The sequence below is a fragment of the Fulmarus glacialis genome, unplaced genomic scaffold (assembly GCF_000690835.1).
Source record: "Fulmarus glacialis isolate BGI_N327 unplaced genomic scaffold, ASM69083v1 scaffold10697, whole genome shotgun sequence".
Lineage (NCBI taxonomy): Eukaryota > Metazoa > Chordata > Aves > Procellariiformes > Procellariidae > Fulmarus > Fulmarus glacialis.
In genome coordinates this window covers 45,091-63,001 of record NW_009223816.1, presented here as the reverse complement: position 1 = coordinate 63,001, position 17,911 = coordinate 45,091, and the positions used below count along the sequence as shown (strand labels likewise).

The window sequence follows — 17,911 nt, the reverse complement described above, 5'->3', positions numbered from 1 at the left end:
CATGGGCCACGACAACTATGTACCTCATGTCTGTAGAGTATGTTGCGCCTCCAAGGATTTAAGTGTTATGCTCAAAAACTCATTCCGTTATACCAATGAGACAGAGAAGTATCGTCCATATCCTCTCATTAGAGGCTACTTACTTAAAGCTGCTCTAGCCACAGATAATAGCATGGCTGCCTTGTGTTTTTAAGCACGTTCAAGTACAGCTTTCTTTACGATACCTGTACTGCTACTGCCACTGTGGCTGCTGTACTCCTGGTGACATCTGGCTCACAGCAGCCTCAGAGATTGCTCTGTGACCACCATCATCAGGAGCAGCTGCTCCTGGTTTCTTTCTGAACAGCTTTCTCAGGGGCAAATTCTGTTTGGGTTAATATTTGATTTTGAAAGATTTTCTGCTGTGCTTATTTGCAGAGCAAGAGCTTGCTTTCTTCCCAGAAGGATTCAGGTGAACCTTCTTTCCATGCAATCCATGGGCATTTTGCAAATATCTGGCTATATGAGAAACCAAATATGCAGAGACCTTAATGCATAATCACTATTTTAGTATTGCCTGTTGCACTTAAAATTCACAAATCATCTGCACCAGGGAACAAAAAGATCTGCACCAACTGTTAAATTCCTGCTTCTCCCACCTGGCATAACTGTAAATATTGCAGTGATTGCATTCTATGAGATAATACATCCAGCCTTGAAGAAATTGAATAGGAAGAAATTCTCTCATCTCCCCACCCTATTATTCCATATACTTTACACACTATTCTTTTTAAAATAGACTTGTGTAACACTGCACCATATTGACAATTTGCCCTTGTGGAAAGCAAGTTTTCAGAAAAAAGCCTGCAGTTTAAAATATTAGTCTCTGGTATCTGATAGCAGCATCTTCAGTATAAGGGCATAACTAACTGGTTTATAAGCCATGTTACACGTCCTGTTACATCATCACTGCTTGATGCAGAGGCAATTAAACTCCTGCCTGGCAGAAGGTGGGTCTTGAACTTCTGCAGAAGTCCAAGTCCCCCAGAAAGCATTATACAAGAGTAGGCAACCACTTAACAAAACAGATTCTGGTCTCTCCTGTGAAGACATAAATCAGCTACAGTTGCACACTACAAATAATTACTCTGAAGTACACAAGAAATACCTTATCCTGTTACAATCACACTCTTCAGGTCGCTTCTTCTTCAGATGGCCTCTCACCTCCCTCAGATTTTTTATTTTATTTTGCAAAGTTTCAATCTAAAAAAAGTAAAGATACAGATTAAAAAAATACAGCATTATTTAGTCTTATTCTAACCTTCTCAAACCCATTCTATTGTCACCAAATGCTTCCTTTTCGCCACACCTCCCATGACTCCCACCACTAACAAGCATTTTCAGATTATCTACCTTTCCAAAAGGAAACAACAGCAGGAGGAAAGCTCGCTGGTAGTTTGCCTGCTTTGATTAATGAATGAGGAAGTGGAATATGGCACTGGGGGAATGGGGGGCACACAGCCTCAGATAGACAACCACTCCTGGTTCCATTGTGATTTCTCCTCTTGTGCTCTACAATACATTTGCAAGGGGAGAAAGGTTCCTGAAAGGAAAATGAAGCCCTTAAATTTCAGCCTGTTCCGAACCTGAGAAGGAGATGGGGAGGGAGTGCTCTGAAGTCCCCTCTTCAGAGCATCTGAAAACAAAAAGCAGCAATGCTCCATCGTTTTCCATGGCAGTCTTAAGCAATGTCTGGCCACATGGGATATGGATTAGCAGTTAATTGTGCCACCCACATGGTTTATTTTTAACTGCCTTTTTTTTTTTTCAGTAAATGAAACTCCTGCTTTTGTTCAGTCTAGCTCACACACAGCATGACCCATTTCCACTCAGATGGGTATTGCAGGCTTCTACCTCGGTTCTTTACACAGCAGAAAAAACAAAGTAATCCAGTGTGAACAATAGAGTCACTGCAAAACTACCATTAGACATCAGTGACCATAAGTCTAGTGGAAGCACATGGCTGCTGAAGCATAAACAGGACAGAGTGTTCAAGAAAAATACACAAAGAATCCAGCCCTGTGACCCTAAATCAGAAACACAACAGGACAGAAGTGAGCTCTCATTTTCTTTGGCACTCCATATAGCCTACATTTTCTGAAGAAAAAGAATTACAAGAGTACGGTGATACTGAAATTGCCCTTTTTTAATCCTAGCAGAGCTAGTAAGTTTTTCAGTATCTATCTGCCTTGCTACGTATCAATCTGTACCATAAAAGGCGGCCAAAAGTTCTTATATAGGACTTTGCTGTGAATTCATGTAATTTGGTACGAGATTACAGGAGGTTCTTTCTTTATGCTTCTCTTTGGCATTTGTTCCACCATTACCTGGTCCTTAGAAGACTGCCTTTTTCATACACAACATGTGCGAAGGGTCAGATTAAGTTTTATAGGCAAATTTCTTAGGGCAAATTATCTCCAGGTTCTTCATATCCACAAGCCAAAGGAAAACAAATTCAATTCCAAAGCGCAAGGGTTAAACACAAGCAAGCAAAATAATTCTAGAAGCACCAAAACTAATGAAGCTCAGTTTTCCTTGGTCTTATGTTTGACAATTGAAGGCCTCTTTTTGAGAGGTACACTGGGGAGCCTGGCTAATAAGATGCGAAAAAGCTCCAGATGAAATTTTTTCCCAGGATGGGGACACTTACAAATCTCTCATTTATCTCATAAGGCTTATGATATTTCTCAGCAGTCACTTCACTTGCGGTTCTCTCCTCCACTCAAGCATCTTGTCTTCACAAACTTGTAATAACTTAATTATCCCTGAAATATCTATTCTGAGATCAGCCAGCAAGTTCAAAAGGTTCCAGGGAGGGACACAGACACGCAGAGGCAGACAGACACAAACACAGTCAGCATGATCCTATCAGCCCACAAAAAACCATGCTAAAAACACACACTGAAAATGCATGACTGATAACATCACTGACCTCGTGGTCAATATGAAGTTTATGGTCCTTCCAAGCTTGCAGGGACCTGTACAGATCTGTGTCACACTGAACGGTATCATTCTCCAGGATATAGCACCTTGGCATGGGAAAGCAAACAGAGTTTATTATAGTCGATACACACATACAGAGCAATGCAAACAGCTGGTTTTAATAACACAACTCCAGGACAGATGAGAAGCCAGATTGGAAATGACATGCAGAATTCAAAAAAACAATGTTCATTCAAGAGAAGAGTGTGCTATGAGGCAGGAAAGAAGTTTGGGCTTGAGTTGGCCTGGAAATTTTTCAGAAGTAGAAAAATTCAAGGAGAATACTGCTATCAAGCAGAACCTGTTGACTGCTTAATTTCTGTATGTAAATTGTGCTGCACAGAGTTCTTGCTTATTCATTAGGCTGTCTACATAAATAATCTCTACTAACTAGCAAGCACAGAAAGCATTACTCAGAAGCAATTTCCCAATGCATAATTAAGTGATACAGGGATAGGGGCAAGGATAAAGTAAGATGTATTACTATACCATAAAGAAAAGGGGAGGGGGGGAGGAGGACCACAAAGACATTTTGCTGATTTATGCAAAAGGGATAAAATTTTTCAAAGATATCTTTCTGACTTCAAAGGCAAAATACCCTCTGACAATTTTAAGTGCTTATGTTTCACTAACTTCTAATGCAATCCAGGTTTTAAATTTTTTTCAAAAACAAACACACAAACAAACACACACATAACAGATTTACCTGAGAAGTTTATTAGGGGTCAACAAATACCATGTAGTCATTTTTGAATGCTTGTTTAAATTAAAGCTGAGTATTTTCAATACAGCTTTATTTTCTTTTAACTACCTCATGCATGTTGTCCCACTGCCTTCTTCTCTGCAAGTGTTCCTGGGGACTCCTCATGAATTATGCACAACCTTCCTGACAGTTCCTTGTATGGATTTGGGATTCACCCAGTAAGGCAGCAAAAATCAATTTAACTTGTTTCCAGAAGAAAAGCAGAAGTAGTGATTTATGGGTCCTGAACATTCATGAGAGCTGGGGTAAGAGGGCACAATTCTCTGATGTCAACCTAGCTACGTTTTCTTGTATTAGCGAGTCTCTAACCCTGTAAACAATAGTCAAATGAAACCACAGATTTCAACAGCAGCTGACTCATGCATGTTTACACGAGCTAGTCATTAAATAAATTTAATGCATGTAATCAGTAAAGATTGGTGGATTTCCTGATAATTCAACAAGCAGAAATTGTGACTAAACCAATTAAGTACAGTTGAAGATACATCATCAGTCCCTCGACTTGCACACTGACGAAGAGATTTTTAGCTATTAGAGTGCCCAGACGATTCCCTCACCTCTCTCTCAATATGTTTCATTTCCCAACGCTCCTGGTCCATGCAACTTCATTCATAATATAGGTTTTCCGTTCCTAGCACTGGCTACAGAAAGCTCTGAGAGGCTGCTCCCTCCCTTAGGACTGATTTGGTGTTTGAAATACAAAGCAACCAATACCATGAAACCAGGTAATACTGCAATTAGAGCCCTTGGTCTTCTGACAGGCCAGGTTACCCGCTACACACTGAGATTTCCATGGGTAGAGCCTTTCCTGGTTTCACACAGGTGAACACACAACTGTTGCAAACAGTTTTGCTTGTCCTCACTGGAAACATGCACTGATCAGTGATTACTGTCTCCAAAGTGCAGAAGACATAAAAGCACTTCTGTAATTCTTCAGTAGCTTCATGCCCCTCTGTACACGATAAAACTAAAACAAAACCAAAAGCTGTTGTGCAGATGAGAATAAGAATTTTAATGAAGCTAGACTGGGTATCCAAAAGGGACACAGTATGCTTATCACAAATTATCACACCCATTTATGTAAAGCAGCCATTTAAGCAGCAAAAGCTTTTAGAAATATATCACATGCACTCACCTGTGAGTCACTTTTATTAGATTAGGGGCTGTATACTCTGCAATGCCACCAGTGCCACTGTATTCCCCCATGTCTTTGTTTTCCTCCTCACGAAGAATAGCCCTCTGCACCTTGTGCCGCTTGGTGATGTTTCTTGGTAAGACAGGTTGGTATCCATCCTCTAAACCCAAGTTATAAACGGCTCCATCCAGCTCAACAGATACAGAACGGATAGAGCGATTCCGGACATAGCTTGGTTTATATTCTATATGGAAAAGGAAGTGAAAGGATTAAGAGCGGGAGAAACAGTGATGTTAACAATTTGGTCCTCTTTGTGGTTCTTGGGAGAAAAAAGCCAGCCCATACTCCGACATTTGGAATTAACTGGATGACAAATGGTATTTGTTGCAGCTGTCCTCAGAGCTGCTGCTTCATTACCTTTTCCATGGATAGATGGATACATTAAGGCATGAGAGAGAGGGCTGATATAATGCAAATGCACAAGGATGGCAGAGGGGAAAGAAAATGTACTTGTCCAATATCACTTTGAGAGCAGCTTATTCAAAGAGACTCTGCTCTTCCCCCCAAGAGTCACTAGATGGCAGCAAGACCTTAAAAACTAACCATGACCGTTCACAACAGCAAGGTCTTAGATCATCTTTACAGACTAGTTCTCTATTGTTTTCTACTGTCCACCGTAGAAATGGTGGACAGTAGAAAATGCTCCACTGCTAGGATTCCTGCAACACTTCCTGAAGCTGTCCCAAGTATTCCCAGTGTTCAGCCTGAGCCTTGTCTCAATTCTATGCTCATTCTTCAAGGTACGATGCTTGATTTTTTCAGGAGAGCTTAGTATCTGAATTTTTACTTTTATCCACATCTAATGCTTTTCTTTGCAATTATTTTCCTGATGTGCAGACCAGTCAGTGAGTTTCTACACGAAGCACCACCCTCCAGTGCTATGCGCTCCCTCAGACTTTGCTTCTGCATTTGCAGCCCAAAGGCAAAACGAAACATTTGCTATGAATTGTCACTACGCAGTATGAGATTCTCATTGATCTTTTCACCATTACTGCTTTCCAAAGTTCTCTGTCCCAGCGCAAATACCCAGAGCTCCTCTTCTGTTTGGTCTGGAATGGCACAAATATATCCTAGTTATGGAGTCTAAATCCATATCTAAACTTCCCTGCTGTATGATGGGGTCCACCTCTGACCGTATTTCCTGCTCACTGCCAACGACTGCTGAGAGTCACTCTTTGCACTAAGCATAATCATCTCATGCCTTGAGAAAAAAGTACAACCTAAGTACCATAGCCTCTCTTCTCCCTGCCCAGAGCCTGAGTCTTTGCTCTGTATAGGAGGGTTGGAGTCATCTAAGACATTACTGGAAACAATCAAGTCCCTTGGCTCCTCCAGTCACCTCTCCTTTACAGAGCTGAAACACACAGCACATCTCACAAGAACGGGACTTCCTTCTGCAACCTGACAAGGGGAAAACTTAACCAATGTGCCAAATGAGAAGACCAATCTTTCTTGCAATCCCAAGCTCCATTGAAAAACCAACTTTCTCTATGGGATAATCTCCACAGCAAAATAAGCAGGGGAAAAAAAAGGAATGGGAGGTAGAACAACCAAAACTGACAAATATTCATGTCAATCGGCATGCTTTGGCATTAACGCAGAGTGACTTTTTTCAAGAAGCCTTACATTAATTCCAAAGGGATCGCAAAGTCTCAAAAGCCATTTTGCAGACTGGGAAGAGAAATAAACATCTCCTCCCACCTGAAACTGGTCCAAGCACTATATTCTTGTCAGCACCACACACAGAATGTAGAATACCAGCTGGATTGTCTGGCTTTGCACATTTTCCACCTGTGGTTCAAAGTTTATTGCTGATATTAAGCCAGGTGAGTCACTGCCGAAGGGAAAAAACCAAACCCAAAAGACCAACCCTATTTCAGGCACCCATTCAGGAAATGTTTGACTAAATGAGAAGGAAACTCCCATCTTTTCAGAAGTAGGAGGAAGTTCCAAAAAGCTACACCCTAACAATTATATTCAAAGTATAAACACCCATTTCTTTAATTGTTCCCTCATTTCATCTTGTTAAGCTCAGCCAACTAACAATTTACCTTACTTCCAAGTCTAATATGCCAATCCAGCATGTTGGACCTCAGCAGATAGCTGCAGGGGACTGTCGTCTACACATGTCCCTGAAGAATTAGAAGCCAGGAGTTACTCCTCCCTTGCAGCCAAACTAACCCAGCCTTACAATGAACAAATTGGTCTGGAGTGAGACAGCTCATAAACGACTTCCTGTATCGCTTTATTGCAACATGCTATCCACAGTGCTGACTCAGTGCTGTGATTACTACCAAACTCCATTATTTTCAGAGGAAGTGGTTAAAATATTTAATAGGATCAATATTCATCTGTGCTGTGCTCTCCCACCTGCAAACTGCACTGCAGGCATAAATACCAATGTCTAATTACTTATTAGTTGATCCTCCCCCAGGTTTAAGTTTTACTCTCCAATTCATTTACACAACCCACAAAGTAGATCTAGGGCTGTTAAATGTTTGGCGCAAAACACCTATACTCCCTTCTTCAAGTTACTTAATTTTGGCTTTGGTAAGTTCTATGAGTCCCGATGCCTCTCTTCCTCTGGTCTTACAGAAGCCAGGTCTTATAGATGGTACTGCTGAAAAGTTGCATCCTCAGAACTGAGTCTGGAAATGGAGTCCCAAGAAATTTAAGCCTAAGAAAGCTAACTACATTTCAGTACCCCACTCATCCAGCTGTGTCTTCTTGGACCACGCGACAAGCATGCTTGTCTTCGTTGGAGCCGGAAAGGAAGTACGCTGTTCTGCTCCAGATTTCCCCAGACAGTCTAGAGACTCAAACACACCTGATTTTTTACAACTATTTTCTGGTAGCACCTCAGGTTTCAACACTGCCTAGTGAAAGCACGAACTGCAGTATCCAAAATTATTATTCAACAGAATAAAGTAAGGCAATGTTGTATTATAAAACCATAAATGTCATACCTGACATAAACATGCCCAGCCTTTGGGCTTACATTTAACTCTCCTAACATGTTCATCACTCAAGCCTTATTACTTATTTTGCAGCAGCCAAATTAATGATTTAACACCAAGATCATTTGGAAATGATAGTTCTCTCGGGGATAACTGAGAAGACTGTAACCAACTATAACTACTGTATGGCAATTTCCCCAAAGCAGGAGCATGGCTGCTTTGCGGGGAACCAACTGCTCAGCAGGAACACTGCAAAAGACAGCGAACTCCTGGTCTTCCCTGTTGACGCTTACTCTACGTAGGTATTTTGGATCTGATGTATTTTCCAGCATCACAATGACGACAGAATAAGCCAGTATGCAAGGATTCCGCTTCTACACGTGCCACAAGGAAAATATTCACCACTAGTCTCATGAATTCCTGCTTGACATTTCCCAGTAATGCCTATATATTTTCCAGAATTTTGTAGAGAAGAAGTATTTTTTTCTGTAACACCAAAGTAAAATTAGGCACTTCGAAGTCAAATTTTTGAAAATATCTCAAGTGTCTAGAAATACGGATAAAGGTTTAGAGGTGTTTTTTCTTGGGCATTATGTACCTAGGGATTTCTAGAGATCTTATTCTGAATTTGTGTCCTTAGATATTTCAAAGGCGGGGGGGGGGAAGCAAAAAACTTTCTTACATCCAGTTTCTCACAACTGCCAGTAAAAATTATACTTCAAATGTATTATCTTTAAAGTAGCTGATGTTCAGGTTTCAGGGTCTTTTTAATAACAAAGAAGGTCACTTTGCTCCAGTATTGAGACTACCTCAAAAGAAAAATGAATGACATGAAAATTGGAATAAAAATGCACTAGCCCCTTTGTACACACTTCTGTTTGTTGTTCACAAATCTGTGTGGCCCATCATCATTTCTCTACATGCAGCTTAATAACTCCTTTAATCACATGCACTTGTTCATCACAGGAGGAAGAGATCAAATCCACAGCAAGAAAAACATAATAGACCACAACACAGCCAAAGATTTTAAGAGCTCACTATTACTTTAAACTTTCTTCCTACTGCAAAGCTTTGTTTCATCTTTCTTATAAAATTAAAAACAAGCTGAAGAAAATAAAGAGGACACAGAAATGCAAACATTCTTGACACCCAAACCCAGATATACCAAATATTAATGCTTATGTGTTTCTAGTATGTAAAAGCTTTGCAGGCAAGTTGTGTATTTGTACATGGCCCAAATGGCATGTACATGACATGACCCTGTTTTGCAACTGAGTTTACTCAATTTAGAAAACATTGTTGCCTGCTAAATGCACTGTTGCACCTGACAATAGGTCTAGACTATGCCTACCTTAGAAAGTAATTATTTTATCAAAACATTTGGTGCTCCAGCCCCTCTATCAGCAATTTAGTCTGGTCTTTTAGACCACATGTTCTCACAACACATGACTGGTTTTAATCTTTCTGAAAGACCAATCCTCATACCCCCCATCAGGGTTTGCAACACACTTGATGCATCCTAGAAGCAGGGCATCCAATTTAGTTTTCTGCAAATGACTGTAGATTAGAATCCATCCAAATTGCTCTGCAAATCCATCTCTATTGTGCATGACAGAAGGGAGTGATCAGGGTGTTTCCTTCAAAATTACACTATTGCTGTGAACTAAAGCATTAATGTGGACGTGACCCTAGCCCAGTTTGAAACTTCTATTTTCTATTTAGCTATTGTTCAATCTGATGAATAGCATTTACTGGCATTCAAGTAGGGCTGCAGTATGATCCCATGCACTCATCAAATTCTGAGTAGCAGACCCCAAAGATGCCCTCAGAACTATGCAACCCAGCACAGACTGCACTTTATCCCAAGTCTTATGAAACACGTCATAAAAATCCAAACATACATCACCAATATTCATGTCACCCTCTTACCATTCACAATTCAGTGAGTCAGCTTTCTAGGTAAGTTGTTTAGAAAAACCTTGGTATGTTATCTTGAGTTGTATTGCTTTGTGTTCCTTTGTGTTCAGTGTGTGATTTATTAGATAAGTGCATGTAAAAGAATAGCCAACACCAAATCAAAGAGTCTATGTCAATAGGTCCAAGCTAACCTCTTCTACTGTATGGCACACCCTGGATTTGGGCAGAGGGAAAAACAAAGCATCTGTGGAGTCAATTATTTTACTGGAGACACAAGCAATGGGAACATGATCGTCAAGATCCTATCTTACGCTGGTAAAGTTTATGCCTTACGGTTCAATGAGGCTAGTGAGCTGAAGGGTATAGTATAAACTCTGCCTCTTCCGAGCAGAACATAGGGAAAAAACCACCATTCCGATCCCTCTGCTAGAGGGAGCAACCTTCACTTTTTTTACCTCAACCTCCTTCATACATAAACTAAAGGTAATTATACACTTAACCACCTCCTCTGGATGTTGTGAAAATTAGTTAATGTTTAGGAAGCATGACACAGATAAAAAGTACTTAAGTAAGTGTTAAGTATTATCAGATAGCATTATGTTGTCCTCACTTAAATTGTTTTCCTCTTCTTATTTAAGTGCCTTCGATCTACTCCTGTTATTTGACTCCCCATGACTGAACTTTCTTCTGTGTGACTTCAAAAAAAAAAAAGTTAATTGAACTGCAAGTTCTAGTGTTATTTAAAGATTATCTGCTATGCCACGTATTTAAACAGCAAGTATAGTTGAGTAATTTCATCCTGGAACCAGTAATTTTTTTCAACTAAAAATTAGCTTAGTAGGTACTAATCAGCTTGCAAGGCAAATATAATGGGAGAAAATCAATTTAAACTCTCTGTTTGAAGCTTGTGCCAGGTCATTATACAGAAAGACTAATCTGCTAAATAATTAAGGCTCTGTATTTGTGGAGTGAGACGAAAGAAACATTACAAGTGAATAATAATTCTGTGCTGCCGTTTGCCTCTTTAATCTATAATTAGACTATGTACTTCAAATATAGATGTTAGTCTGACTAAGGTTTAATACAGAACCAGTGGAATGGGCTTTCTGAAAAAGCACCTGATCTGTGCCAAGGAAACTAGAAACAGAGTCACCCCCTTTGGACGTGATCTCTGGTTAAAAGTCAGCCTTGTCTCTGCTGACTGAGCCCAAGGAAAGGATGTTAGAAGCAAGCAGCTTCTGTAACAAAGCACATGCATCCTTATTAAAAATAAATTACTGCAGTAACGGCTCCAAGCATTGCAGTACCTACCGAAAATTGGAGTATTTGCTGTAAAACTCTGTTCATGTTTCATGGCCTACATAAGGATGTGCTACTTGCCACTTCAGTGTATGTACTGCATTTCCCAGTTTTGAAAGACATAAATATAGGACCCTATTTTGGATCAAAACACTCCTCTTCCTACAGACAGAGATATTTTCAAATCTGATTGTCCAATGTAAGGCACACTGTTTCATAGGTAGATACACAGTAAATACGCTGATAGAATTCCATGCCCATGAAAATCAGGACAATTATGTGTGTTAGCGAACAAACAGATAACAGTTTTCTAAGGCAGAGACAGAAGATACAGTGGGTTCACTTACTTTTCTTGGAGAAGAGTTTCTTTCTCCGTCCAACATGGCTCAGCTTGTATTCGTTCTCTTCACAATTGCAGTCTTCATTTGGGCAAAATATTGGAGGTGCCTTTACTGTTGCCTGCAGCTGCCAAGTTCGCCATTCCCTTGCACTTGTGTAGCTTGAGCTTTCCACTGGCATCTTCCACACACTGCCATTTCTGGAAGAAAAATTTAGTCATTAAAACTCTGTCCCAACTGTACTTTGTCTAGTGGCCAGCTCCAGTGATCTATCAGAGATTCCTCTTTGTAGTAAGCTGGGGCTCATCTATCACCTACTACCAAAACAGATTTTTTGTAATCTTCTGTTTTCAGACAAAACAGGAACTCTTTGGAACACTTGGCATTTGTTTCTTAGAGGTAGAACAATAGGAATTCCTTAACAAAATCAATACTACAGCTAAAAACATGGAGGTGACAAGTAACAACTTTCAGAAGCATAATTGTGGCATAAACCAAGGATGTTCAAGCCTTATCCACAGGTTTGAATAGAATCCTTGCCTACCAGCAAGTGTGTTGTCAGGCTGGCAGGAATCTATGCCGCTATTATGCCATTAAAAGAGCACCAAGCTCCAGGCCTGCATATAATCTCAGCCCCATCTCATACTCTACAAGAAGGGAAAAAACTTTTCAGAGAAGTCTCCTTCTCTTTCCTAGTTTAAATGCCTGATGGTGGGATGATTTTATCCAAGTTGTGGATTCTTTTACTGTAAAGATCTGGTCTGAGCTGGTTATCTAGACTCACTCTACAGTCAAAGAAGAGGAACAGTCACTTCCAGGGTATAATTCACTTCATCCTAAAGTGGCCACATAAAAGAGGTAAGAAAAAGAAATGTCCTGCAGAAGTGCCTATTTCTCTTCACTGACCTTTAAAAGGGTCCGTATGACTGGATCAGCTATGGAAGTCTGTAGTTAGACAAGTTTATCACCATCTTGAGTGTTTCCCTTAACAGCTTTTCCCATTCAACACCCTTGGGCTTGACTAGCAATGGTGAGCTGCACTGGGTGCCTGTGAAGTGAGAATCCCCTCCCTCTTCCACTCAAACCAGAGAAAATCTCATCTCCAATTCCTTCTATTACTCAAAACCTGAAGAAACTTGCTTATAGCTCCCTTCGTGCTGCTGTCAGAGCTGTGCCAAGGGCAAGGGAGTTTAGCCACCTTCAATCTGGCACAGAAGTTTTACCCACTTCCCAAATACATCACAAAATGATTTCACCTACTCCTTTATTTACCAACACACTACTAGCTACAGAGCTAGGCTTTGAGATACATAAAGAAACCTCACAGTAGCAGTTGCTACTGCTTTAAATAGAGACTTACGGAAATACTTCAGCTTTTTGCTGAGTCTTGAGAGGCGTTCCTCTTTTTCCCTATTACAAAATCCTAAGTCTGTGCCTCCAGGACTCACTGGAATATTGAGAATTTTCCAAATAAAAGAACAGAAGGAAAAACAGCAACAGCTCCCAAGTGAGATGACATTTTACAGCAGCCTGCAGCTCTATAAGGGAGATTCAGTCACTTCAATTCCCACAGAGAGGTGCACCCAGGCTAGGACAAAAAAGCCTACATTTTCCATTGAAATGCACTCCATTGTTTGCATGACAGCAAAGTAAGAAAACAGTATCACTGTGCTTTTATAATACAGAATTTAAGAGGAGTCAGAAGTGAACTGGATGGCCAGTTACAGTAGGTTTATCTATGTCCACAGGAGATCCTCTCATTTAAAATGATCAGAGTTTTATGGTGTGTCCACTTATTTCTTCAGACAATTGGATGCCAGGTCTCCTGAGCTATAATTACTTGTTAGGTGCAGATATTGTGTCCAACCTCCTGTATGATCCAAGCCTTGCACTGATGCAGATAAACCTGGCTTAACTTTCAGCACAAGGAATCATAGGAAATCAATGAGAGATACTGGCAATAGGACATTTGAATCAGACACCTTTGCATGACTGTTCATCTGTAAAGCAGGACACATTTACCTAGATGGGGTGTAGAACAAAAATAACCTTTGAAGAATAAATTGCTGAGTCTTCTTTTTATTATTTTTTATAAATGCCTAACTTTGATTGATGCACAGACTGAGGTTTGAAGTAAAAGTTATTTTATTAGAATAAGCAATGGTTTCTTTCACAATGAAAAAAAGATGTAAAAATGTTTGTTGCTGTTTCCCATTTCAATTAATCTGAATCTTATTTTTGAAAATATATGAACAAACTGCATTTTCTGCTCAGTAAAGCTCTATGCTGTAGGTGTCTGATACATGCAAAATGAAGATTCAACAGAGGGCAAGTTAAATGCCATGATGAGAACTACTGTAAATAACTGCTCTGATGTGTGGCCCAAAAATATTTTTTCTCTATTTCTTTCATCTCCTGTCAAGAAAGTGATGCTCATTTTTCCCCTCTAGGTGAACTAGAAAAAATCCTTTAATTTTTGGTGCAGTGCAAATCTTTCCAAGGCAGCTGTATGCTACAGTGAAAACACCTTAAAGGCTTTGCTGGAAGGGCACATTGTATGCATTAACAGGCCCACTGCTAAACAACTGCAGTGCAGAACTACGTAAATGACTTTAGAAGCAAACACTGAACACATGTGGAGGGAAAAAAAACCCAAAATACAAAGTCCCAAGCTTTTACTATTTTCCCCTGAAAGACATATGGACATCTGTGTGAATGTCTCTGGGATTCAACAACTTACCCTTGGTCTGCTTGCAAGTACAAACACAAATTTTCTAGGTCAATATCACAGCTGTATTAGTTGCAGTCATTTCCACAGGATGCTTTCAAACTTAGGGAAAAAGGGCAGTAATTGCAAGGGAATTGTGAAAACCCTTGCTTGACAGTCAAGAAGCTTTGTACATTGTGAATTCTGGCATTTTAAATTGGTTTCTAGTGCACAGCATACCATCATGCAGAAACCTGTGTCAATCCCTGGAAGCAACTAAAATATTTTAAAAGAAGTAATCACTTAAGTAATTAAATCCATATATGAAGAACTCCAGAGTGCCCCAGAGATACTTTGGCTCACACGTACAAATGATAACCATCCAGCAGCAAAACATAATTACATATAAATAGTGGATTAACTCAACCAGTCAAGAAAACAAAGTGCCCTTAGTTCATCACTTGCCCCCAACTTTTCACGTCTTTTCTTCATTAGGCCAAAAGATGTGTTCCTAATTCAAGTTCTATAGCTCGTAATATCTCACAAGAACTAAGTCCTGAAAGGGAGGGCAGTTTAACACAAACTAAAAGTCAGCAGAAAACCCAGACTCCCCCACAATCTTCATCCAAGTTCATATCAAAACTCCAAAGGAAGAACCTGTATTTCTTCCTGTAAAGCCTTGCAGAACAGCTACTCAAGCCATCAAATAAATGGCTTTTGCAATATGTCCTGAAGTCCATCAAGCTCACGTTGTGCAAAACTTTCCAGACACCTCATTTAATCATTAAAGCTGTTCCAGCTGGAGATTTCCCACCATCTTCAGGCAGTCCAAGTTAGCTGCTGTGCTTGTGCTTTCTGCCACCTACTGTGTTGGGCTTGTTCTAACACTTCTACTCCATCCTCTACCCTACCTCCCACTGCACAACACATGCTACTCAGTTATTTGTGCACAAAGCAGAAAAGTCTAGGCTTTAGTTTAATGGAGAAATTAGTGCTACTGAACAGAAATCTTGTTCAAAGGTACACTGCAAAGGTAAAGAGAAGACAGTTTGTAACATATATTCTCCCCTCCAGGCCAAACTACCTGCTATATGTACCAACAAGAGTAAATTAGGACTTCAATATCTATGAAACACGAATCTTAACAGCAGTAGTTGTAGACTGAAGCCCTGTTTCCCTCCAGTAGCACTATTCACCTTGAATGCAAATGACCCCTTAGCAGAAAGACATGTTGTATTTTTCTGTGTGTCAAAAACCCATTATTTCCTTCACAGCTCCCATCACCATGAAGTGGTTTTTGCATTATTGTGCATCAATGTCTTCTTACCGCTACAGCAATCACAGATGTTAATTCAAAGTCATTACTTGAGGCCTCAACCAGAAATAAATAGCCATGACCTTCCCTGTAGGATTTTTTCCTACAATTCATTCATTTCCCTCCGTGAATCTCTCTCAATTGACATTGTTTTCTTTGGGGGAAAAGGGCTGATCACACAAGCCTTGCTAAGAAAAGATTCCAGTTGAAACATACAGTTTTCAGAGCTGAGCCCTAAATCATCATGCTGTGTCTCATCAGCTCCTCTTTTTGTTAAGCGAAAGAGATTCCATTCCCTTTTACAGAGAAAAGTGAAACTGTCTGATCAGTTAGCTGCCAGCAAGGCTCCCTCCCTAACAGTTTTAGGAATATAGGTTCTAGGAATCAAAGTTTCTGCAGGATAATAAAGTCCTCTGTCCCTGCCAGCAACCTGACAAAAACACTTCAGCAATATCCATCTTCTTCAGTTTATGCGAATGCTTTCTGAACCCCATCCTTGCTGCCACATTGGATGGTTGAGCTAAAAACAAACTGCTTTAATGGTTAGAAATATTCTTACTTCCAGTCTAAATTGATTTATGAGCAGTCAGGATACATTCTTTCTTGTATGAAACAGTACAGTTACAGTTTAGTTAGTATGAAACAGTTGAAGTTACAGTTTAGTTAGCTCTTCTCCTTTTCTGTGGTTTGTTCCTTGTGTTATTTTTTATTGGGCTAATAGGGACAAACCAACAAAATCCAGAGAGAGACGCAAGCCCCTTCTCTACAAGAGGTAGTTCTACTGCTTTTACTGGTGGCTTGTCCTACTACTCAAATGTTACAGGTTTCAGGAAATAGTCAACTTGATTTCCCATCGTTTGTCTCATACACATTACTACTACTCTGTTCTTGCTGACTGAAAATGCTTGGCTTGTGTCTTCTGTACAGCATCTCTTAGATTCATGCAGACAGATTCCTCTCTCCTCAGCTATTTTTTTGACTGAATATGCCCAGTTCCTTAGCTCTTCCCCACAGATATTATTTTCTTAATCTTTTAACATTTTTGTTGGGTTTTTTTTGTTTCCCACCCCCCCGTACCTTCTTCCAATTTATCCATTGGCAAAGGATGAGTCTAGTTTCCTCTATTTCATGTCTTCAGTATATAAATAGCACTGCCTGGTCTTCATTCCAACCGGACATTATTTCATTACACTGGCTCGTGATTTTTGGAGATTCAGACCTCTGGGCTCTCAGCTCAATTTCAGTTGTCAAACACTACATACTACTCAAACCTTAAAATTATAAGATAGATGAACAATTTACTGACAGAAAATTTGGAGGGCTTTTTAATGCCCCAACCTGTAGCGGAAGTGAGGCAAGTGGGACAATCAACTAGTACGCAAATGAAAAATCAGGAATTCAGCTAAATTTAAGACTACAATTATGTAATTCATTTATTATTAATATAATAATTGGATTGTGGTATCAAATGGTCCACCTGCTGTGTTAGGTACTGCAGAAGCTAAGGAGTGAGTGCAGCCTAAGCAGAAATTACATTAGTGGTGGAGGAAAAAAACCAGCAGCATCAAAACGGGGCATTGATTTGTCTGAGGTCCCACATCGAGTCTGTAACAGTTCTGAGACTGAAGCCAGCCTCCTGACCTCCAGCACGTTGTCTTTTGAACTAAACTACACTGCTGCTCGTGTCAGGGTATTTGAAAAATTTGGTGGTTTTATTAAATATTGGTATTGATTTTGGCAAGTTACTTGCAACATCCACTACTGTAATGACAAGGAGTCTAAAAAAATCTCAGTTAACAGGAGATGCAAATTTCTTGGTTTTGTGAAGCAACAACAAGCAAAAAACCCCGTAAGTAAAATAGCCTCTGGAAATCATTATAGGCTATTTCTGGCTAAAAGAGGGAAACAGTTAATTGTAATTCCTGATAAGGAATACAATCCTTGAATAACAGCCCTTAATAAATCATCACTATTTTAATTTTCATGGTTTGTTGCCTCCTAATGTTATCAGTTTGAGGGCTGATAAAATTTTTAATGTATGAAGTTATCAACAAGTCATTTCTTGTTGCAATCACAGATTGAACCAGATCCTGAAAGTTGCTGAGCACATGCAACTCGCACTGGCATTCAGGAACTCCAAAGATCCGCCTAATGAGCTATTAAAATTATCTGGATTCTAGCTGGCTTGACACGCTTCACTTATCAACAGAACCTAAATTCTTTAGTAACCTCAGGATACCTCTGCTAGGTACAAAAGCACGGGACAACCACGAAGATACACAGATCAAAAACTTTCTTCCCAGTTTTTAACGGAATTCCTTATAAAACCTGACTTAGTTTCCTAGGTCTGGCTAACGTAAGTTCAAGCTACAGTGCCCTCAGGAAAAGGAGAAAATGTA

General features: G+C 39.9%; 1 protein-coding gene across 1 annotated transcript in view; it reads right to left on the bottom strand.

Moving 5' to 3' along the window:
• Positions 1 to 17,911, bottom strand: part of LOC104079776 (extracellular sulfatase Sulf-2-like) — a 63,401-nt gene that overhangs the window by 6,177 nt on the left and 39,313 nt on the right. Inside the window, 5 exon segments of the mRNA XM_009581927.1 lie at positions 1,148 to 1,242; positions 2,972 to 3,068; positions 4,920 to 5,163; positions 11,500 to 11,576; positions 11,578 to 11,690. Coding sequence (XP_009580222.1) covers positions 1,148 to 1,242; positions 2,972 to 3,068; positions 4,920 to 5,163; positions 11,500 to 11,576; positions 11,578 to 11,690 — 626 coding nt within the window.